This window comes from Balaenoptera physalus, assembly GCF_965194825.1.
Source record: "Balaenoptera physalus genome assembly, chromosome: 1".
Taxonomy (NCBI): domain Eukaryota; kingdom Metazoa; phylum Chordata; class Mammalia; order Artiodactyla; family Balaenopteridae; genus Balaenoptera; species Balaenoptera physalus.
The window spans coordinates 150,897,376-150,921,928 of NC_138882.1; the positions used below are offsets into that span (position 1 = coordinate 150,897,376).

General features: G+C 40.6%; 1 protein-coding gene across 3 annotated transcripts in view; it reads right to left on the reverse strand.

Annotated features, from left to right (window-relative positions):
- The window catches only part of TCEANC2 (transcription elongation factor A N-terminal and central domain containing 2), a 38,982-nt gene that overhangs the window by 12,917 nt on the left and 1,512 nt on the right, over window positions 1-24,553 (reverse strand). For 2 of the 3 annotated variants that reach the window (XM_082430884.1, XM_082430883.1), the window contains one exon: window positions 12,104-12,245. In XM_082430884.1, coding sequence (XP_082287010.1) covers window positions 12,104-12,245 — 142 coding nt within the window. Of the gene's footprint in view, window positions 1-12,103; window positions 12,246-20,094; window positions 20,242-24,553 lie in introns of all 3 variants that reach the window. The other variant, XM_082430885.1, reaches the window with a different exon arrangement.

The window sequence follows — 24,553 nt, forward strand, 5'->3', positions numbered from 1 at the left end:
CTGTGCTTCCTTAGCACCTCATGCTCCTGTTCATCACAATAACTATTACAATTAGTTGTAATTATCTGATCAGTTATCTCTCTTGCCCACCAAAGAGAGCTCCTTGAGGGCAAGAGCTGTGACACGTTAATCTTTGTATCTCCAGCAGAAAACAGGGGCAGGAGAGGGGGTCGGGAGAGTGGGTGTTTGGTAAATGTTGGGGAATGAGAAACCCAGATGAGGAAATACATATGTTTTTACTAAAATATATAACAGAAAATATGAATGAAAGGGGAAAATATACCATATTATATGATGGAAAGACCAGTACAGAGATGTCAATACAGAAATTAATTTGTAGGTTTAATGTAATTACAATTTAAAAAATCTCAGTAGGCTGCTTTTATTAGAATACATCCAAATAGCTTTAGACTTATTTTAGAAAAACAAATGGGTAATAGCAAAAAATACTCTTATGTATTATGAGGTATAACTAGCCTTATACACTATTGGAACATATTATAAAGCAACTAAAATTATATGGACTGGCACCAAAAAAACAGATGGATAGATCTGTGGAATAAAAAGTGAAGCTCAGGGGACTTCCCTGGTGGTGCAGTGATTAAGAATCCACCTGCCAATGCAGGGGACATGGGTTCGAGCCCTGGTCCGGGAAGATCCCACATACCGCAGAGCAACTAAGCCCGTGCACCACAACTACTGAGCCCACGTGCCGCAACTACTGAAGCCTGCACGCCTAGAGCCCGTGCTCTACAACAAGAGAAGCCACCGCAATGAGAGGCCTGCGCACTGCAACGAAGAGCAGTCTCTGATCGCCACAACTAGAGAAAGCCCGTGCGTAGCAACAAAGACCCAATGCGGCCATAAATAAATAAATAAATAAATAAATAATTAAGCTCAGGAACAAACCGTATTGTATATAAAAATTAATATACAATAAAAGAGGCATCAATGAACAAAAGGAAATGGAAAAGAATTCAATTTTGGGAAAATGGTCAAAACATTTAGAAAATTTCTCAGGTGACACCAACTGCATAGCTCAACACTTGCTTGATTTATTTACTCCTCACATGTCAACTGAAGGCCTACTCTCTGTACTGGGTACCCTAGGTACTAGTCATGCAGGGCTGAACAAGAAACTGTCCCTGCTTTAAAGGTTCTGTGAAGAGCATGCTGGAGGTAACTTTGAAGGGAAGACAAGATTCTTTAACTTCTCTCTCTATCCAATTACCTCCCAAGAATTTTTATCTAGTCTTTCTACTGACCAGGGAAAGAAGTACATCAACACTCATCACAAGGAGGAAGGCGAAGGGGAGGAATGCAGAGCCCTCATTAGAAATATCTCAAGGTGCTTCCTAGCTAGCGATGCTTAGTGAGGTGCTTCTGAAACATATGCCACTTAAAGCTGAAGTCACTACTCAACACTTTCCTTTTCTGGCTGGAGTTCTCCATATCCTTGAGATTATTCATTCAGAAAACAATTTTTTGTGCTGTTGGTCACTGTTGTGGATGGTAAAAACAGAAAGGTAAATGAGATACTGCAGGACCTCAAAGACCTAAATTCAGGGCATTTTAATACTTTTACAGAGCACCTACTTAATGCCTGGTGCTGAGGATACAGACATGAATGAGACATAGCCCCTGGAATTTAACCTACACTCACCCTGCCAAAGTGTGCAAAGAAGATTCATGTATAAAAATATTCATTACAGTACTGTGTACAGCAGCAAAAAGTTAAAAACAACCTACAAGCTCACCATTAAGGGTCCAATTTGTTAAATGAATTATAGTCCATTCAAACAATGAATACTTGGCAGCCATTAAAGACTGCAATAGCTCTACGTGTAGTAACATGGAAAGATGATTACTTTACTCAGGTTCTCAGAAGAGCACGCACAGTATAAGCCAATATTTATTTTTAAAATTACATTTGTGTATATATACATAAACAAACACATATATTTGTTTATACACAGAGAAAAAGAGTCTAAAAGAATTTATAATGAAATTATTAACAAGGGTCTCCTCTGAGCAGTGGGACTGTATGTATCTATGCAGTCCAGCTCACAATCTCATGGGCTGGCTCAACCTGTAAGCAATCCTAACAGCACGGGATATGCTATACTAGAAGTGCATTCAGGTTTCTTTGGAATAGAGATCCTTCCCTTCATGTGTTCCCCACCTTATCCTTTTCTCTCCCCAAGACAGGCACCGTTGATCCACCTTTATATACAAGAAATGAAGATGCACAAGTTCCACAGAGAGTCCTTCTTCTTGTCGAATCCAATGGACCTTTTCCATCGTGACATTACTTGATACCTCTGTGGCATCTGACACTGCTGCTTTTTTCCTTCTGAAATAGTCTCTTCCATTGCTTTTTTTTTTTTTTAAGAATTTTCTTTTTTTTTTTTAAATTTATTTATTTATGGCTGTGTTGGGTCTTCGTTTCTGTGCGAGGGCTTTCTCTAGTTGTGGCAAGCGGGGGCCACTCTTCATCGCGGTGCGCGGGCCTCTCACTATCGCAGCCTCTCTTGTTGCAGGGGACAGGCTCCAGATGCTCAGGCTCAGTAATTGTGGCTCACGGGCCCACTCGCTCCGCGGCATGTGGGATCTTCCCAGACCAGGGCTCGAACCCGTGTTCCCTGCATTGGCAAGCAGATTCTCAACCACTGCGCCACCAGGGAAGCCCTTCCATTGCTTTTTGAGATACCACCTGTTACTGATTCTCCTCTTCCTTCTCCATCTCTTCTGCTGGCTGTATATGCCTTGCCCAACCTTTAATTACCTGTGAACCCCAGCTGGGACATTGGCCTTGGCCTCTTCTCTTCTTTCTTCACCTGTTTTCCCTGAGTAATCTTACCCACTCCTGTGGTCCAACTACCATCTGCAAGCAGATGACTCCCAAATACGTATCTCTAGCCTAAAGGCTCTCACTGAGCACAATACCCAAATATCTAGTCCCCTACTGGACATCTCTACCTGCTTATTTTGCAAGCACCTCTAGCTCAACACTTCTAAAATGGAAAATGGAACTCATTATTATCCCCCTCAGTCCCTCCTCCTGTATTTCTTGTCACACATGGCACTAGCATTCACCCATTATTTTAGGCTCCTTAACATTTTTTTTTTTAAGATTTTTTTTTTTGATGTGCACCATTTTTAAAGTCTTTATTGACTTTGTTACAATACTGTTTCTGTTTCATGTTTTGGTTTTTTGGCCCCAAGGCATGTGGGATCTTAGCTCCCCCACCAGGGATCAAACCCGCACCCCCTGCATTGGAAGACGAAGCCTTAACCACTGGACCGCCAGGGAAGTCCCTAGGCTCCTTAACATTTCTTGCATCTTTTCCTTTTCCTCACGTCCCTCTTTATTCTCCCTGCTGCCCTGATTCAGGTCCTCATCACCTCTCCACAGGTCTACTGCAATGACTTACTAATCAATCTTTGTCCCCAGAGTGGCCTTCTCCAATGCATCCTCTATATTAAAGTCAAATTAACCTTTTAAAAACACAATTTGATCACATCATTCCCTTACCAGAAGCCCTTCAATGGCTCTCTCCTCTGTCCTCAAATTAATTTCTAAGTATAGATTCAAGCCCTCGATGACCTGGAACCTCTTTGGCCATACCTCTCACCATATCTCTCTTTCCTTCCTCTCCTCAGTCCCAGCCCTCCTACCCCTTTGGCCTCCAGGTGCTAAGTTCTAGCCATAGAAAGCAGTTGGCGTGTCCTTGATAGGGTCAGGCTGTCTGGCCTTCTTACATTTCTGTGCTTAGCTCACACTGCTCCCTCTGCCTAGAAGGTTTAAATGCCCACTTTTCCCTCTAAACTTGACATAAACATCTTGGGGGCAGAACCCCATACCTTACTCCTTACTCCAAGATACATTCCCAGCTCCCAGCATAGTGCCTTACCACAAAACAATCAAGAAATGTTTGCTGAACTGAATCAAACAGTTATATTACAAAGAAAAAAAAGTTTACATTTGGCTTTCAAATTGGCTTTGTACTAACATTTGAATATGGATGCAGTTGATTGGGAAAATCACACAACTGCAAACAAAATAATGGAACTATACTGTAAAGAACTGAATGAAAAGTTTCTAATTCTTACCCATTGCTAAGAATCCTTCCTGCTTACTACTCCAGATTTTATAGGAATTATATCATTTAATTTTTTATAATTACACAATGAAGTAAATACTATTATTATATCTCTTTTTACAAAGAAGCTCAGCCAAGCAACTTGCCCAGGGCTTCACAGCTAGTAAGCATGGAAGCCAGGATCTGAGCACAGCAGCCTGACCCCAGAGCCTGCATACTTAACGCCCCAACACCCTGTCCCTCTCTGTTATTAGGGACTGGCACACAGAGAGTGTCTAATAAAGTTCTGTTGAGATAATGTTGTTCACCTTCTTGATATTCCTAAATCAGAAGAGCCAAAGGGCAGAAGTCTTCGACTCTCAGGCCAGGGCAAGGGAATCACTGCTCTTGGCCTGCAGGGGGCAGTACACCTCACAGATACTCCCACAGGAGCCCCACCTGGACTGGTCAGGAGGCTCTCCCAACACCAGGGAAACCACTCCAAGAAGGGCAGGGGCTATGAGGAGACCTGGGGGATGCAAGCTTTGCAAGCAAGAGGGTGACAGAAGGAAGAGTAACAGCAGGGAAGGCACTGAGTCTGGGGCAGGAAAAGAGGAAAGAGGAGGCCTAGGGAACACTCTTCTATAAAAAACAAGACAAAATGACAAACTTTAAATGAAAAAGGGAATTTCATGATAACAATAATGACAGCCACTGCACTGAATGCTTTACCTTTAAGTCAAGGAATTCTCAGAACACCCTACGAGGTAGGTGCTATAATGATTCCCCGTTTAACAGGTAAAGAACTAAGGAACTAAGAGGTTAAGGAACTTGTGCAGGACATGGCAAGTAAGAAGCAGGGCCAAGTTTCAAATGCAGGCAGTTTGGCTGCAGAGCTCACGTATTAACCCTATACTGTTGCCTCCAGTGATCACACAGTCCTACCTCCTCCTGATTCAGATGGAAAAAATGAGGCTCCATGACCTCTCCCCAAGGTCACAAGCTGGTCAGTAGCTACATCGAGGAAGTTAATGATCTGCAAAAAGTCATTATTTGCTCCATGAAGTTTATGTTAAAGCAAGCAGTGCCACTGGCTGGTCTTATGATCTAGGTCAAGTCCCCTGGGTTTAAGAGTACGGGGCTTCTGCATCCCAGCACATTGTTAAGACAAATTCCCTGCAGGAAGTGGTCTTTTGCTCATTTAACAAACATTATCAAATACTTAGTAAGTACCAGGCCCTGTGCTAGACCTCGGGATAGAATGTTGAACAAGACACAGCCCTTTACTCAAGGAGCTCCAGGTAGGTCTAAGCACAGGAGAAGACACCTGAACAAAAACAGTGCACCAAAGTGTTACAGGTCCTAAGATAGTATTGAAGGGGGAAACCAAGGGAGGGCCAAAAGGACAGAGGAGTCAATTTGGGTGGCAAACGGGCCAGGGAATACCATGAAAGAGGCAATTCTCGTCCTGAGTCTTGACAAGCAGTAGAGTGAACAAAAGCATAGAACCTGAAAGAGCACAGAGTAATTGGAGGGCTGTGGTAGGCAAAATAATAGTCCCTAAAGACATCCATGCCCTAATCCTCAGAACCTGTGAATATGTTACCTTCCATGGAAAAAGGGACTTTGCAGATGTGATTCAGGTTAAGGACCCCGAGATGGAGAGATGAGCCTGGATTACCTAGGCGGGCCCAATCTAATCCCATGAGTCCTTAAAGGCAGAAGAGACAGAAGAGCGGGTCAGAGAGATGAGGTGTGAAAAGAATTCGACCCACCATTGCCACCTCTGGAGATGGAGGAAGAGAATCACAAGCCACAGAATGCAGGTGGCTTCTAGAAACTGGAAAAGGCAAGGAAACAGATTCTCCCTTAGAGTCTCCAGAAAGGAATGTAGCCCTGCCAACACCTTGATTTTAGCTCACTGAGACCTGTACTGAACTTCTAACCTATAGAAATGTAAGATAATAAATCTGTGTTTTTTAAACCACTAATTTTCTGGCAATTTGTTATGGCACTATTCATAGATAATGAATACAGGAGCTTATCAGCAGTTCAGGATTGCTGAATCTATGGGACAACCTAAGAACAGAAGGCCATTTGAAAGTTCCTTGCCACTAACTTATCCCATGAACTTGGGCAAGTCAATCACATACCCATTCATTCACTCACTCACTAACTCATTTATTCATTCAACAAACATTTTTAGCTTCACCAAGAAGATTATGTTTCATCTGGGTCTTAAAAGACAAGTAAGAGCTTGCCATGGACAAGGGTGCATCTTTGGGTTTCAGGAGGTGGCATGACATGGCATAAGTCCACCTTAGTTTTGTCGCTTATTATTTGGTTTCCCGACCTGGGGCAAGTTACTGTAAACTCTCTAAGCCTCAGTGTTCTCATTTGTAAAATGAGGAAATCAGTGTTCTCATTTGTAAAATGAGGAAATAATAATATTTACCTTATAGAATTGTTATATGGATCAAATGAAGTCGTAGATGTGAAAGCACTTTGTAAGTACAAGGTTTTTTTGTTGTTAATCAATTATAAATGAAAATCAGATCAATATGATGGACTTAAAACTTCTCCCAGAATATTTATATCTACAGTATTGCAGAAGTGGGGCATGCTTGCCTACCAGGTTGAGTGCAAGGTCTAACTCCACTGCCTCATCAGCCATTTACTCAATACCCACGCCCACTGGTTTCCTTTATAATAAAGGTATTCGGTCACAGAGGCCCCATTGGGTGCCAGATCCAAAGGCTTTTGCCCAGCTGGCCCTCAACTCCCCAGACCACTTGAGAGCAGTGAGGTTACTCACTTCCCCTGCCTCTCAAAACACTCTCCTCCTCAGCCCGCGTGTCACTGCACAGCCCTGGCTCTCTTCCGCTCTCTAATTACACTCTTGCCTCTTCACCGGCTCCTCTTCCTCCTCCCATTTCCCTGCCACGGATATTCTCCCCAGCTCAATCCTTCAGCCCTTTAATCTTTTCTTTTACTCAGAGAATTCATCCACTTAAGTGATTTTAAGCAAATGCTTCCAGGCGAATGTCTTCCAAATACATATTTTTAGTCTAGATCTCTCATCTGAGCTTCAGTCCTACATCTCCAACTGCCTGCTGGACATTTGCACCTAAAGAGTTTATGTCAGAGCAAACACTGACTAAAACGAAAATACTAGGAGAAAACTCCCATTTGAAGTACACAAGAAAAGGCACTAAATTCTGATTTAAAAGAGGTGAGCTTGAGCAGATGGCAGAACCCATAGAGATGGTCCAGTAAAATAAAGGCACATATGGCTGGGATTCAGGGCACAATGGCAGTCTGCTAACCAAGAAAGAACACTGCCCCAAGAGACCTGGGTTCTCATTACATCTCTGGTGCTAACTCACTATATGGCCCTGGATAAGTCACTTCATCTCTCTGAATCTGAATTTCCGTGTTTATAAACTGAGGTAGCTAAACGGATTTAAATGTTTATGATATTGACATTTATAAAGTTCAGAAACAGAAAACAAAAACTATAAGATCTCAACAGTAAATGGACAAAGAACACAAACAATTCACAAAAAAAGGACAAAGTGCCAATAAACAAATAGAAAACAATCCATTCTATACAGCAAATGAAAACAAGATGCTATTTTTACCCAGTAAATTAGTAAGATTTTAAGAAAATGGTAGCAATGTAAATTGGAACTGTATTTCTAAAAATCTAAGATTCAGAAATGGATCAGGACAGGAGATGCATACCCAGGAGTTGTCTGAATTAAGGCCTCAGTTAAGCTGGAGAAGTGGACGGCCTCTCTGGCTAAGTGCTCTAAAGCAGCAGCCAAAGACTGAGGTCTGAGCTTTCTGGAAAAGTACCTCCTGTGAGAGGACAGGGGACAAAGACGGAGGAAACAGAGAAAGGCAAGAAACAGGAATACAGAAAGCTAGAAAGCGCCATGGAGAAAATCTTGTTTGATCCTGTCATTTTCATTAATTTGATGAACATATCCTGAGCATCTGCTATATGCCACACTAATGCTTGAAATGCATTGGTGAATAAAATATATTGCATGGTCTTGCTGGCATAGAGTTACTATACAGTAAACAAAAAATAACTCAGTAAATAATTAAATAAGTAATTACAAACTCAGATAAGGGCTTGAAGGAAATAAACCTTTAAAAAATAGATAAAGAATTGGCAACAAGTTCAGTGTCATTCATACTGACAGAAAAGAGAGTAATCAATGGTCTCAAGTTCATGGTTCTGGGAAGATGAGAACTGAGACAAGACTACTGGATTTGGATAGAATGAAATAACTTGTGTCCTTAGAGAGAAGAATAGTGTTTGTGGGAGAAGCCAGCATGGAAATAATTTAATGAAGGAGGGTAAGGGGCAGAAATGGGAGTTGTGATTATTAATCATATTTAAAGGAATTTGGTTATAAAAGGAAGAAGTGAAACGAGGTATCTGGAAAAGATGGCAGACAATTAAAGGAGAAGATTTAAGTGTATCCGAAGGTAGAAATAAAGAGCCAGTAAAGGGGGTGTGGGTGACAACAAAATGAGAGGCATCATGGCATCCTCATCTCCACAGTCAATCCTTACAAAGTCTGGTCCATTTTCCCTGATAAGGTCTCCCTACGAACCTGTCACTCAACAGGTTAGGTTCTCTCCTATTTTAAAAATTAGAACTTTCTTCAATTCCACATTCCTTTCTGATATTGCCACCTCTCTCTTTCCTTTCAATACCAAACTTCTTGAAAGAGTTGTCTATTTTCACAGTTCATTTCCTTACCTCCTCCTCACTCCTCAAGCTTCTGCCCTTAACCTTGCCTTTGAAACTGTCCTTACCAAAATCATTAATGACCTTACTTTGTAAAATCCAATGTGCAATTTTTAGAATTAGCTTCTTTGGCCCTTTGACAACGATGGACACTGCTGACGAATCCCCTCTCAGAAGCCCTCCTTCCCATTCCGTGACAGCGTTCTCTCCCATTTCCCCGCACACACCTTCTCCATTTCCTGTGAGCCTCATATATTGATGTGCTTCAGGATTTGGGACTTGGCTCTTTGCTTTTCCTACATACTCTCCCTGGGCAACTGCCTCAGTTTCTAACTATATGCTGATGATGACTCTCAAGTATATATTTACTGTCCCTCCTTAGCTTTAGCCTTGTACATCCAACATTCTGTTGGACATTTCCTCTTGGATGTCCCACAATAGTGGGACACTAAAGAAACTGCCCAGAATTTTTTGAGAGACAAGGAGACATATGAGCTAAGGGGCATGGAAAATAAAAGATCTAACAAATTTCTAATTGTAGAATCCCAGAACAAAGAAATAGAGAGAATAAAGGAGACATGCTTTTGAAGAGATAATGGCTGTAAAACTTCTACAAATGAACATAAATCTGCAGGTTCAGAAGTAGAATATATCTAGGTTAAATTAAAAGAAATACATGCTGTGATAGCCTGTCTACAAGATAGCCCCCAATGATCCTCACCTCTTCGTATTCATAACCCATGTGTAGTTGTCTCCCAACTGTACCCAGGTTGGTCTGTGTGATCAACAGAATATAATAGAAGTGTTGGTATGTTACTTCCAAGATTAGATGATAAAAGACACTATGGTTTCCATCTTGGTTATTCTCTCTTGGATCACTTATTCTGGGGAAAGTCAGCTGCCATGTCATGAGCAGCCCTATGGGGAGGCCCAGGTGATGAGAAACTGAGGCCTCCTACCAGCAATCCCATAAGTGAGCAGTTAGGAGCAGATCTTCAAGTCCTGGTCAAGCTTTCAGATGACTACAGTCCCAGCCAACAGTTCGACTATAACCTCTTAAAAGACCATGAGCCAGAAGCACCCAGATAAGCAGCTCCCTGATTCCTGACCTTCAGAAAACCTGTGTGAGATAACAGACACTTAAGCTGCTAAATTTGGGCATAATTTTTACACAGGGACAGGTAACTAATACGCATGCTAAGACCAAACAGTTTTGAATGGCTTACAAAGAGTCTTCTCCATCTGGTCCAGACTCTGTCTCCAGCTTATTACATTTCAAGTAAACAAAACTTCTTTTAGTTTTTGCAATGTACCGTGCTCTCTCCCACCTCCAGCCCTCTGTACAGCTCACGTGATATACCCAGGCCTGACACATTCTTTAACATCTTTTCTACTCCCAACACATATACTCCTTGGGCTAACTTCTCATCATCAGAGCACTCATTGCATTGTATGATAAAGTCTTGTTAAATTGCCTGTCCTTCCACTAGACTGCAGGCTCCAAAAAGGTGGGACAGTATCTGTCTCCTTCATCATTATGCCAGCATAGTTCCTAGCACAAAGAAGGTACTCAGTAAATATTTGTCCCTTACAGCCCACAGGATAGGGACAGGCAGGAGGCTAAAGGTGGAAGAATGTAAACATTCTCAGGCAATGATCCAAATGAATCTTCAGGCTAGCAACTGACCAAGGAACCTGTATATTCCACACAACCTCAGGTTATGGCAAGGCTTGGGATAGGGTCAAGACTCAAAAGTTGGATGGTTTCCAGCTCCTCTTAAGTTATACTCCCTTGTTGTGGTTTCATTATGATTCTTGAATTGAAATCTCTGAACATCAGACACACCCATTCTTGAAAGCATATTCACAATGGTACTCAAAGGACAAAGAGAAATGATTTTTTAAAAATTATCATCTGTTCTGTATTTGTAGGACAATTCCAGACTATTATGTTGATATTTAAGATCTGATTGTAAGTGGTATTTGTGGTGTGCTTAAATATGAACATATACATACACATATGTACATGTATACATGTCATAAAATATTAACCACTAGTACCCTCTACTGGTGGAAATACCTTATCTGCTCATATGAATGGTCTTATTGCCCTCTAGTGACCACAACCTATAAAGAGAAAATCTAGCAGCAGATGGGAGACTCTCCTTGGCTATAATGATAGGGTTTTATGTTCTTTAAGCATCTAATTTTCTCAGATTCTGGTTTATATTACAGGGGTGCAACTCTCCAGACTCTTGGGGGAACCTCGGGGGAATTTCACACAGCTCTTGCCAGCTGTTAGCGCCAGTCTGAAGCTGCTTTCTCTCCTGCTTCTCATGAACAAGAGGTCAAGGGGAGGCAGAGAAGGCAATGGCTGCACTGGTGAGGGCAAGAACAGCAGCTGTGAACGACTACCCTGGACTCCCTGGGGACTTGGGAGCAGCTTGAGGAACACATGTTGGTCCTCCCTCGCATATTATTCACAGTTGTGTACTGTACTAAAATGGTAATTCAACGTAGTTCCTGACTTACCTCTTAAAATATCTCCAATGCTGTAATAAATGATGTAGCAGCAAATGTTGCTATTATTTTGTTTTTACAAACCATGCTTTGGAAGTTATTTCTACTCAAGACGGAAAAGCCAAGATTTAAGTGAAATGTCGCCTCTTCTATGGAGCCTTTTCTGAATTCCCCAGATGTAAGACTACTCTGTCCTCTGTGCCAGCATATACCTTGTACAGATCAGAATGGTACCATGGACATTATTTATATGCTTTTATTTTTAACCTATACTATTTTACTACTCCCATTTGTCTACCTGCTTGTTTCTCCACCAAACCCTAAGTTCCTTGAGGTCACAAATCATGTCTTCTTCATTTTTGCACACCTAGCATCAAGGACACTCAAAACGTTATCCACAGATCATGCTAGTTACAAGTTCATGCAGTAAGTACAGAAACTGAAGTAAGCATTTAAAACTTCTATAGCAGTTTGACAAAGTACTTCTACATTTGTTGAGTATAATTTTTTTTAAAAGTAGGGCTTACATTTTGTATATTTTAATTTCATTTTTCTGGTAATTTTTATTATATTTTAAAAGTATTAGTCTGCAACCAATGGAGAATTTTTTAAACAATGATCTCTCACCACAGATAGTTTGAGAAGCACTGATATGATAGATAATGTCTGAGCGAGGGAGGAAAGGAGAAAGAAGGAGATAAAATATAAGCACTTATAAAATTCGGAAGGAACATACCTATCCTTGTTGATTTTAACACTTCCTTGGAGGGTATTTTCTTCTTTAATTCTCGTAAGGCTTCAACTAGATTCTCTTTGGTTTGATTAGGAAGCTCCAACATAGTTTTCCATCTTTTTATGTCTTCTATAACCACAACTCTCTGAGAAAAAGAAAAGTCATTTGGAAAATGGAACATTTTCATTAGAAAGACATCTGCCTTCACCTGAGCTAATGGGGCTCCTATTGACATATGAATTATTGATTATGACCTGAACCAAAGCACAATATATGTGATGGCCCCAAATGATGGGTAATTGCTTAAAAGCAGCTCCTGCTTACTGCAAATCAGGAAGAGGGTTACATCTATTAGGAAAAGTGCAAGTTTTAATCTTACCATGTCAGACACCACTGGGCACTTAGCACTGAGAGGCAGTAAGGAGGGGAAGAAAAGAAAAACGATGCTGAGGTGAATCAACCTTATAGCTCACTTAAGTATCTTAATTCATAGGCAAGGACAGAGAGCAGAGAAGTCATAAAGAGATATTTATTTCAACAATAAAAAGCACACTTCAACAGCTCCCTACTTCCTAGATGGTAAAACTCAAACCCTTTCTTGTTTGAAGAATTTTTTAAAACTTTAAACACATAAAAAGGTAGAGTAACTCACTATTTATACTGAAAAAAAGTTCACATTTTGCCATTACACATAAAATAATAAAACACTGTAAAGTTCAAGTCTCCTTACACCTTTCGCCCTTCATTCCCTTCCTTCCGTTTCTGGAAGAAACCACTATCTTAAAGTTGACACAAATCTTTCCATTAAGTGTAAAATATTAACAATTAAGGAATCTGGGTGAAAGGCAAAAGGAAGGTCTTTGTACTGTGTTGCAACTTTTCTGTAGTTTTGAAATTATTTCAAGAATTTTTTTTTTAAGTAAATTGGGAGACAAAAAAAAAAGTCGCTTTCATAATTACACAAAAAATTTTTTTTTCTTGTTTTTATCATTATTACCCTGGGGAGGTGGGCCCGGTTAGGGACTGGGAAGGGGCACAGGGGCCTCTGATAAATGTCCTGTTTCTTGATCTGGATACTGGTGACACAGGTGTGTTCTCTCTGTGAAAATCTGTTAAGACGTACATATTTGTCTACTTTTCTACATGCATGTGATAGTTCAATAAAAAGCAACCCAAAAAGTCTCAACTCCCTCCCTGGCTGGGGTCTAGCCTAGCTGCCCGTGGTGGGAGAAGGGGATGTCTGGGGACTTCTCTATTTCCCCACCTTTCCTTCTCCTCCTCCCCCATCTGCTTGTTTGCTTTGGTCTTTGGCCCTTCCAGGTTCGAAACTGGGAAAAAAAGCAGTAAGGGAAAGCAAAAGCCTTATTTTTGGTTGTGATGCTACGCTCATCAGGTTTCAGTGCTCTCTAGACTTGGCAGATATTCATGAGGTGTTTTTGTGGTTCCGTAGAGAGCGCCCATGGTTGAGATCTCACCTGCAGTTCCCACAACATTGGCAAGGCCTCTTCCAGCCAGCCGCTTACAGGTCCACCCTAAGTCTCCAGTTTCTGGCAATTGCTTCACCCACTCTCTCTGTAGGGGTCCCACTGCCCTTCCAAGGGTCCTTGTGAACTGAGCCCCTTTAATTCAACTCCAGGCCAGTTAGCATTTTCTCCACTATGCCCATATCTTTGCCCTGAAAAACTCTGTGCATAACAGCTTTCCCACAGCAGCCACTTCTCCTTCTTGTGGCATCAGTTGCCACCCTGTTTTTAGACTTTCCCAGGCACAGGTCTGGTCTCTGTGTCCACCAACTCCAGGAACTGAGGTCACATTCTCCAAGTGAAAATACCATAGCCCTCCCACTTTATCCAAAGGAATTCTATCTCCTCTCTTTCTTTACCTTCAACTTTCTTTATTGCCTAAGGTAGGTGATAGGTTGAGAATTCCAAAACTGGTCTTCATTTTCTGCCTTCACAAGTTCTGTATAGATGGTCTAGAATAACATTTGGGAACACATTTTATAGCTATTCCTTTGTTCTCAGCCTTTAGGAGCCCTAGCCAAAATTGAGACAGAGCCCTTTTTTATGATCTGTTACAATATAAAATACTATTAGTGTTAAATGGTATGACAAATAAATCGATGAAGCCAGGTAGGGGATATTTTCAGTAGGAAGAAGGTGTAAATATAATATTCTGCAGCTTGCTTTTTTTCACTCAGTATAATTTCTTGATTTATCCATACTGATACGTATAAACCCAGTTGATCTATTTTAATAGTATTGAATATTATTCCATTATTTTTATATACAATGTCTTAGAATTTTAAAATCTAGTCCCCTAATGGATAATTAGGGACTTTTTCCCCCCTCACATTTTCCCTATTATAAACATTGCTTCAATGAACTCCTGCCTATTATACATTCATATGTCTTCCATCCTTTACTTTCAACTTTTCTGGGTCATTATGCTTTAATAGCCTATGGCTGCTTTATTTTGCTCCTCCTCCCCTATCCAATCTGAGAGTTTCTATCTTTTAATAGGCATGTTTAATCCATTTGCATTTATTATGATTACTGATACAATGGACATACTTTCTCTTTGCTTTTTTCTTTTCTTATCTTTTATTTAACAGCCTGAGTTTTCTTTAATCTTGTTTTTTCTTTCATGGTTTAGAAGTTATACATTCTATTTCTATCATTTTAGTGTTTGCCCTTACAATTTTTAAGATACTCAATGAAATCTATACCAGTATCCTCCTCACAATTCTCTACCTTCTGAAACGCTTATTAGAAATATACTTGGTCTCTGCCAGTCCTTCAAGTCTCTTAACTTTTCTGTCATATTTCTATTTCTGTGGGATGCATTCTAAGTGATTTCCTCAGATCAAGCTTTCAATTCAGCATTTCTCTCCGTAGCTATGACTTACCTACTTTTAACCTGTTCAATGTGTTTCTTTGTCAACAAATATGCTTTTTCATTGGACAAATTCTGTTTTTGTTTTTTTCTCTAAATCTGCCTGTTTTCTTTTCATACTATCCTATTCTTATCATTTCTATTACTTTCATTATCCTGTGAACATTTTAAACATATTTAAGGTCTCTTTCAGACTGTTATCTCTGCTTCTTGGAGTAGAAATTCTATTATTTACATCTACCTGCTCATCCTCCCTCCTGGTAATTTATTTTATTGTAGAGTTTTGTAATTTTTGACCATGAATTCATCTTTAATGGGGACTGTTTTCCACAGGAGTCCTGTGTACTCTAGGTTGTGAAGTGTCTTAACAGGGAAATCTCACCTTTGCCTTTGCCAAGGCCTTTGGATTTCCCTGGTTCTGGGCCAGTTTTTATGTTAATTTTCCAGCTTTGCAGATAGCACGAAGTTAAAAATATATATACACACATAGTAATAAGTGTGAGGTTCTAATTTATTATGGTCAACTCTTTTTGAACTCAAACCCTGAGATGATACAATCTTCATGCTGATATCTTGGACTGGTGGATAGAATTTTTCTAGTTCATTTTTCAAAAGCATAATAGCCCTGTGTTGACTCCCGGCTTCATGTGGCCTGAAGCCTTATCTGCTGTCCCCATACTGGCCCTAAAACCCCAGCCCCTAAACTCTGTACCTGATTTGCATAGAACCATATACAAGCATACCTTGTTTTATTGCACTTCACTTTATTGCACTTTGCAGATATTGCATTTTTTTTTTTTTAACAAATTAAAGGTTTGTGTCAACCCTGCAACGAGCAAGTCTACAGATGCTATTTTTCCAACAGCATTTGCTCACTTCATGTCTCTGTGTCACATTTTGGTAATTCCTGCAACATTTCAAACTTTTTCCATTATTATTATATTTGTTATGATCTGTGATCAGTGACCTTTGGTGTTACTATTGTAATTGTTTTGGGGTGCCACAAACCATGCCCATACAAGACAGCAAACTTAACTGATAAATATTCTGACTGTTCCACCAACCAGCCATTTCCCCATCTCTCTCCCTCTCCTTGGGCCTCCTTGTTCCCTGAGACACAACAATATTGAAATTAAGTCAATTAATAGCCCTACAATGGCCTCTAAATGTTTAAGTGAAAGGAAGAGAAGCACGTCTCTCACTTTAAATCAAAAGCTAGAAATGATTAAGCTTAGTGAGGAAGGCATGTTGAAAGCCGAGACAGGCCAAAAGCTAGGCGTCTTGCATCAAATAGTTGGCCAAGTCATAAATGCAAAGGAAAAGTTCCTGAAGGAAATTAAAAGTGCTACTCCAGTGAACACACAAATGATAAGAAAGCAAAACAGCCTTATTGCTGATATGAGAATATTTTAGTGGTCTGTACAGATCAAACTAACTACAACATTCCCGGGGAGGGGGAGTGATGGTGTGATGATTGGGAGATTGGGATTGACACGTATACACTAATATGTATAAAATGGATGACTAATAAGAACCTGCTGTATAAAAAAATAAATAAAATAAAATTCAAAAAAAATAAAGAAGTATAATTGATATGTTGAGAGGAGAGGGCTTCCCTGGTGGCGCAGTGGTTGAGAATCTGCCTGCTAATGCAGGGGACACGGGTTCGAGCCCTGGTCTGGGAAGATCCCACATGCCACGGAGCGACAAGGCCCGTGAGCCACAATTGCTGAGCCTGCACGTCTGGAGCCTGTGCTCCGCAACAAGAGAGGCCGCGATAGTGAGAGGCCCGTGCACCGCGATGAAGAGTGGCCCCCGCTTGCCACAACTAGAGAAAGCCCTCGCACAGAAACGAAGACCCAACACAGCCATAAATAAATAAATAAATAAATAAATAAATAAATAAATAAATAAATAAATAAAATTAAAAAAAAAAAGAGGAGAGATATCAGAATCATAAAAAAACACAAAAAAACTAACTACAACATTCCCTTAAGCCAAAGCCTAATCTAGAGCAAGGTCCTAACTCTCTTCAATTCTATGAAGGCTGAGAGAGGTGAGGAAACTGCAGAAGAAAAGTTTGAAGCTAGCAGAGGTTGGTTCATAAGGTTTAGGGGAAGAAGCCGTCTCCATAACATACAAGTACAAGGAAGCAGCAAGTGCTAAAGTAAAAGCTGTAGCAAGTAATCCAGAAGATCCATCTAAGATAATTAATGAAGGTGGCTACACTAAACAACAGATTTTCAATGTAGACAAAATAGCCTCATACTGGAAGAAGATGACATCTAGGACTTGCATAGCTAGAGAGAAGTCAATGCCTGGCTTCAAAGGACTGGCTGACGATCTTGTTAGGGGCTAATGCAGCTGGTGACTTGAAGTACAAGCCAATGCTCATTTGCCATTTTGAAAATCCTAGGGCCCTTAATAATTATGCGAAATCTACTCTGCCTGGGCTCTATAAATGGAACAACAAAGCCTAGATGACAGCAAATTTGTTTACAACATGGTTTACCAAATATTTTAAGCCCTCTGTCGAGACCTATTACTCCGAAAAGAGATTCCTTTCAAAATATCACTGCTCATTGACAATACACCTGGTCACTCAAGAGCTCTGATGGAGATGTACAACGAGATTAATGTTGTTTTCATGCCTGTTAACACAACATCCATTCTGCTGCAAGGAGTAATTTTGACTCTCAAGTCCTAGAAATACATTTCTAGGATACATACATCTAGAAATACATTAGAAATACATTTCATAAGGCTATAGCTGCCATAGATAGTTGATTCCTCTGATGGAAAAGTAAATTGAAAATCTTCTGGAAAGAATTCACCATTCTAGATGCAATTAAGAACATTCATGATTCACGAGAAGTCAAAATATCAACATTAACTGGAGTTTGGAAGAAGCTGATTCCAAACCTCATGGATGACTTTGAGAGGTTCTAGACTTCAGTGGAGGAATTAACAGTAGATGTGGTGGAAAGTGCAAGAGAACTAGAATTAGAAGTGGAGCCTAAGGATATGACTGAATTGCTGCAATCTCATGATTAAACTTTAATAGATAAGGAGTTACTTCTTATGGATGAGCAGAGAAAGAGGTCTCTTGAGATGGAATCTACTGCTGGTGAAGATGCTGTGAAGACTGTTGAAACGACAATGAAGGATTACATAAACTTAGTTGATAAAGCAGCAGCAGGGTTTGGTAGGATTGACTTCAATTTTGAAAGAAGTTCTACTGTGAGTAAAATGCTATCAAACAGCACTGAACGCTACAGAGAAATCATTCCTGCAAGGAAGGGTCAATTGATGCGGCAAACTTCATTGTCGTATTTTAAGAAAATGTCACAGCCACCCCTACCTTCAGCAACCACCACCTTCATCAGTCAGCAGCCATCAACATCGAGGCAAGACCTCCACCAGCAAAAGGATTCCAACTTGCTGAATGTTCAGATGATGGTTAGCATTATTTAGCAATAAAGTATTTTTTAATTAAGGTATGTACATTTTCTTAGACATAATGCTATTGTACACTTAACAGATTACAGTATAGCGGAAATGTAGCTTTTATATACATTGGGAACCAAAAAAATTCGCATAATTGCAGTGGTCTAGAACCGAACCTGCAATATCTCCAAGGTATGCCTGTTATCTCCAGCTCTGGGTTTGGATTTCCTCTTTCTTCCTGGCACCTGAGGGTTTCTCTTTCTTCTTTTCAAGCTCAGCTCTGTATTGGAGACTTTTTTTTTTTCTTTTTTGGCCACACCATGCAGCATGCAGGATCTTAGTACCCCAACCAGGGATGGAACCCACGCCCTCTGCAGTGGAAGAGCAGACTCTTAACTGCTGGACTGCCAGGGAAAACCTGTATTGGAGACTTTTTATCGAGCATTTCTACATGGCTGGAATGAGGTTGGGGGTTTCAGATCAGATCATTCCAGCATATGGAACTACAGAAGCCTAAGCTCTTTAGTATGGCATAAAAGGTCTTAACAAACATGACTTGGCTCCTGACATCCTTTTCAGCCTCACCATTGGCTCAACATACATCAAACTATTTGAAGCTGCCTAAACAAACCACAGTATTTCACATCCTCTGCCTGAGATGCTCTTTCTCTGCCTGAACCACGTGATAACACCTACTTATTTTGAAAGACTCTTCAAGAATCACCTCCTGTATGAAGCCTTGCTTGCCTCTCTCCAACCACATCTGACCAAACTCCCTTTTGAGTTTGTAATCTGCACAGGCTTCAATTACCCCATCTGTACTTTCTGCAAATAGTTATGTACAAGGCTGTCTTCTCCATCAGACTATGAACAACTTGAGGGCCAGAACAATTTCTTATTTTTCTCTCTATCCCCAGCGTGCAGTAGATGTAATTGAACAAAGTTATATCTACCCTCAAGGACTAAGTACAGTACAGTCTTCAGATCTGAAATATTAGGGCAAAAATAGAAAAATATAGCAGCCCGTTCCAGAGAAGAATTCCATGTACATACAAAGAATGTTTCCCTATTTCTGTCCACATATGGGCCCCAAAACGGATACTACACGTTCTTATCTGAATTATTTAGAGGAAAAAGGGAAGTGGAAATAAAATATGAATGGGGAAGCTATAATGAGTAGTGGAATGGTTACTGCCAGAAAGAAAACGTGCTCTCCAAAATACCATCTGGTCTTACAGTTGTGGATAGCTGGAATATCAGGTTTGGTAAAACCAATTAAGGAAAATGCTTCGCTCATAAGCAATAAAATGGGCACCATTCCACTGGTGGGGGCAGGGGACAACATATTGGCTAGTCAATCCTACAAAGGGAGTAAAGATTTATAGAGCATTCTTAAGTGCAGAACCTAAAATAATTAGTATCTTTTCAGAATCTTTCCATTTAAAATAATCTCCTATTGCAACCAACAGAAGAAATCACTTTCCCTTAGGGAGAAAGACGAGATTAACCAAATTAACCTTTACTATTCAAATGTACACCACATGAGCTTATTGAGTGTCACTTTAATTGAATGTGATAAAGCTATGGCAAAATTACTTGCAATATGCTGATAACAGAAGTACAGTGGTCCTAATATTCCAAGATTTTTATACCTCCTCTGCTGGCATTCAGAAACCTCCACTTTTTTTTAGTTCACAGACTGTGGAACCAGATTTTCTAGTTCAAATCCCAGCTCTGCCACTGAAAGCTTCATGACTTTGGACAAGCTACTTAATCTCTCTGTGCCTTAGATTCTTCATCTGTAAAATATAAATGATAAAAGCATCCATTTCACAGAGCTATTATTAGAATTTAAAGAGTTAATATATGTAAAGACTTAGCACAATGCCTGGCCCACAGAAATGGGCTCAATAAATGTAAGCAGGAATCATTATTACTATATCATCACCATCATCATCATCATTCTCAGCTCTAGTTTTACTACACAGCCTCTTTTTTTCCATACAAGAAAAGAGGGAACTATTTATTAGTTTTTATTATGTGCCAGGCACAATGCTTAGCCCTTTCAATATGCATTTATTTAGCCCTCATAACAACCCTGCAGGTTAAATATTATTTCTGATGTTACTGATGAGGAAACTGAGGCTTGAATATTCAGCAGATTCTTGTCATTAAAACATGATAGTGGTGTGTGGGAATAGTCACTTGGCAGAACGTGGACCTAGTTAACTCTCTAGAATTCATATTTAACTCAACTTGTTTTTAATTTGTCATTGTGTACACAGGAAAGTAAGCATGCGTGCATGCATAAACGAAAGAGAACAGCAAGTACCACTTACTGAATGGTTATGTCGCGACTTCCCTCTACCTAGCCAAATCTTTCCATCTCTTTAAGGTGCTCTGACCACTAAAACAGATGCTGAGCTCTTTCCTCTCTTAACTCTTTTTTTGGTCTGTGTTGGGTCTTTGTTGCTGCATGTGGGCTTTCTCTAGTTGCAGCAAGTGGCGGCTACTCTTTATTGCAGTATGCAGGCTTCTCATTGCAGTGGCTTCTCTTGTTGCGGAGCACGGGCTCTAGGCACGCAGGCTTCAGCAGCTGCAGCACACAGGCTCAGTAGTTGCGGCATGTGGGCCCTTAGAGCGTGCGGGCTTCAGTAGTTGGGGCTCACGGGCCCTAGAGCGTGCGGGCTTCAGTAGTTGTCGTGCACGGGTTTAGTTGCTCTGCGGCATGTGGGATCTTCCCGGACCAGGGCTCGAACCCGTGTCCCCTGTATTGGCCGGTGGGTTCTTAACCACTGCGCCACCAGGGAAGTCCCTCCTCTTTTAACTCTTAACCCTTATTGTCTAATCAACAATTTTGTAATGGAGAACATATGATTTTGTACCATTACTTTTTCATTTCTTATGATATGATGCCCTAATAGGAAGTCCCATAAAGGTTCATACTTTTTTTTTTTTTAAAGGCTCATACTTTTATCTTAAATTTTTCTTATGTTCCCTAAAGTACCTAGCATAGTACTGAGCATAAAGTTGTTTCACAATAACATTTGTGGAGTAGCTTACTATCCAGACCCAGCAAGGGCATCCCCAAATAATGATTATTGTTTATTCAATAAATTTTTACATACAATGTAGCAGGCACTGTGTTAGGTCTTAAAGCAGAATCAGAACATAAGAGACTGCAGTCCCAGTCCTAATAGTTCATAATAGATTGGGGAAACTACAGGTAATCAGATAATTACAATATAGTAAGGTAAGTGCTACAACAGACATTTGAACCAAGTGCCAAGAGAGTATCGAAGAGGGAAAGATTAATTCCCCACAAAGGACCCAGGAAGCATTTCATCATTCACTTATTTAAATATTTATTGACCACTAAGTATGTGCCAAGCACTGTGATAGGTCCAAGGGTGGAGAGGTAAATGAAATGTCCAAGGTCCCTGTACTCATGAAACAATCTAAGATTCACTTGAGCGGGATGACAAATGGGTAGGAATTCACTCTGTAAAAGATGCAGGAAAGGGGACCAGCATCAAGTCAAAGCCCTGGAGACATGAAAGAGAATAGCTTAGCTAGAGAAGAGCAAGAAATGGGGTGTGGCTGGAATGCATTCCCGTGAATGGGGAGCTATAAGAGATGAGGTGAGATGGCACCTCAGACAGAACAGAATAGAAAGGGTCTCATATGCCATGCCAAGGCTTTTAGAGTTTAATTCATTTGGTCATTCAGCATGCCGCAGGGTGCAGCCAAAAAACAAAAAAACAAAAAACTAACCATTTGGTCATTCAGAAAAATGCACCATGGCCTTCTATATGCCAAGCCCCATGCCAGCTACTGGGGCCACAAAACCAAAAAGACATAGTCTTTCACGAAGCTGAGAGTGTAGCGGGACACAGGCATGTAAAGAAACACTTATTATACAGCACAAGTTAAGTGCGATGGTAGAGGCATGTTAAGATATAGGGATGGCTTAGAGAAGGGAGAGATTAGATTGGCTCTGTATCTGGGGGACAGAGGGTGGTTAGGAAAGACCTTATAGCAGAGGAAACTCTTGACTAGGTCATGGGAACAAAGGATTTCATAAAGTAGCTGATAACAGCAAACACTTACATAGTATTTAGTATGTGCCAGGCTCTGTTCCAAGCACTTTACATACATCGACTCACTCAAACTTCATAACTACCTTATAAAATAGATATTATTACTAATCCCATTTTATAGATGAGGAAAGACACAGAGAGGTTAACTTGTCCAAGGTCACACAGGTAGTTTAAGTGGCAGAGCCGGGATTTTAACACAGGTAGTTTGGCTCGAGTCTGTGTTCTTAATTACTACACTATATTGCCTCCAAGACAAGAGAAAAAAGCCGTTCAAGGCAAACAGGACAGCATAAGCAAAGGTACAGAGGTATGAAAGAACACAACATCTTTGGGAAATTGTGAGTGGTTGACACTGGATGGAATGTAAATAAGAAGAGCAGCCCGGCAAGCAGGTACCAGGTCACAAGAGGGCCTTGGGTACCACGTAAAGAAATGTCTTTATCAAAAGGTAATTTGAAACCACTAAGGGAAGTGGTTTCCTCGGCCAGGAAGGTGACCTGAGTAGATTTTCTTTTTTTTTTTAAAGACTTATTTCTCTGGCTTAAGTGTGGAGGCTGGAATGACAGGGGATGCCAAGGGCACGGAGACAAGTTAACAGACCATGGCACTGCTCTAAATTCAACAAGATTTTTTTTTAAATAAATTTACTTATTTATTTATTTTTGGCTGAGTTGGGTCTTTGTTGCTGCGCATGGGCTTTCTCTAGTTGAGGCAAGGGGGGGCTACTCTTGGTTGCAGTGCGTGGGCTTACTGCGGTGGCTTCTCTTGTTGCAGAGCACAGGCTCTAGGTGTGCGGGCTTCAGTAGTTGTGGCTCGCAGGCTCTAGAGCACAGGCTCGGTAGTTGTGGCGCACGGGCCTAGTTGCTCCGTGGCATGTGGGATCTTCCCAGACCAGGGCTCGAACCCGTGTCCCCTGCATTGGCAGGCGGATTCTTAACCACTGCACCACCAGGGAAGCCCTCAACAAGATTTTGAATTTAAAGTGGGAGATGTTAGGACAAAAAGGATTTTTAGGAGACAGAATCAAAAACTAGATATAAGAGAGAAGAATTAAGGATTGTTTCTAAGTTTCTAGTCCCAGTTTCTTGGTATATGGATATAAAATAAATACAGGAGAATAAAAAACAGGTTTGGAAGAAAAACTATTGCATTTAAAGAGAATGTTATTCCATATGCATATTGTTTATTCTGATTCCATAATCTTCACTTGGCTCATTCTCATCATCACACACAGTGATTCTCAACTGGGGCCCACGTGGGGACACAAAGGGCAGAAGGGTCGGGTGAAGGTATATTAGAATCTGGGTATTTGTATGTGAGTGTACATGTAGTTCAATTACTACCATCCTCTTCTTCTTCCAGACAGTCTGATATCACAATCCTGCCCACCACCATCCCTCACTGAGAATCACTACTGTGTACAATTATCCATGGATACTCTGACAAACAGTTGAAAACCTTGAATGTGTTCCAGGAAGTCACAAAACTGCAAAACTAGGAGAGATTTTAAAGACCATCTAGAGCTCAGTAGGTCTCAACCAAGGGGTACTTGTAAATATGTAGGGCATTTTTGGTCATCACAATGGGACACTGCTACTGACATTTACTGTCTGAGTGCCAGGGATGTTAAATTTTGTGCAACTCACAGGACAGTTCCAAATGATGAACAGTTATCTTGCCCCAAAGGACAACAGTGTTCCTTTGAAGAAACACTGCTATAGGTCAAACACCACAGTTTCTAGATGAGGACAAAGTGAGATCCCAGAGAAGGAAATGACTTGCTAAAGATCACACAGCTGCACAGTAGGGCCTAGAACCCAGGGCTTTTGTTTATACTCCCCTTTACTGCTTTCTAATCTGGGTCTGGTAAACCTGTGGCACATCTAGAAGAGAAATCCAACTGAGTATATCAGTCAAGTACTCAGAAGGCCACCTTGTTATCACAGCCCTTTGTACATTTTCTCTAGCCCCAGGTCTCACTCTCACCTTCACAGATCTAGTCTAGAGGTGC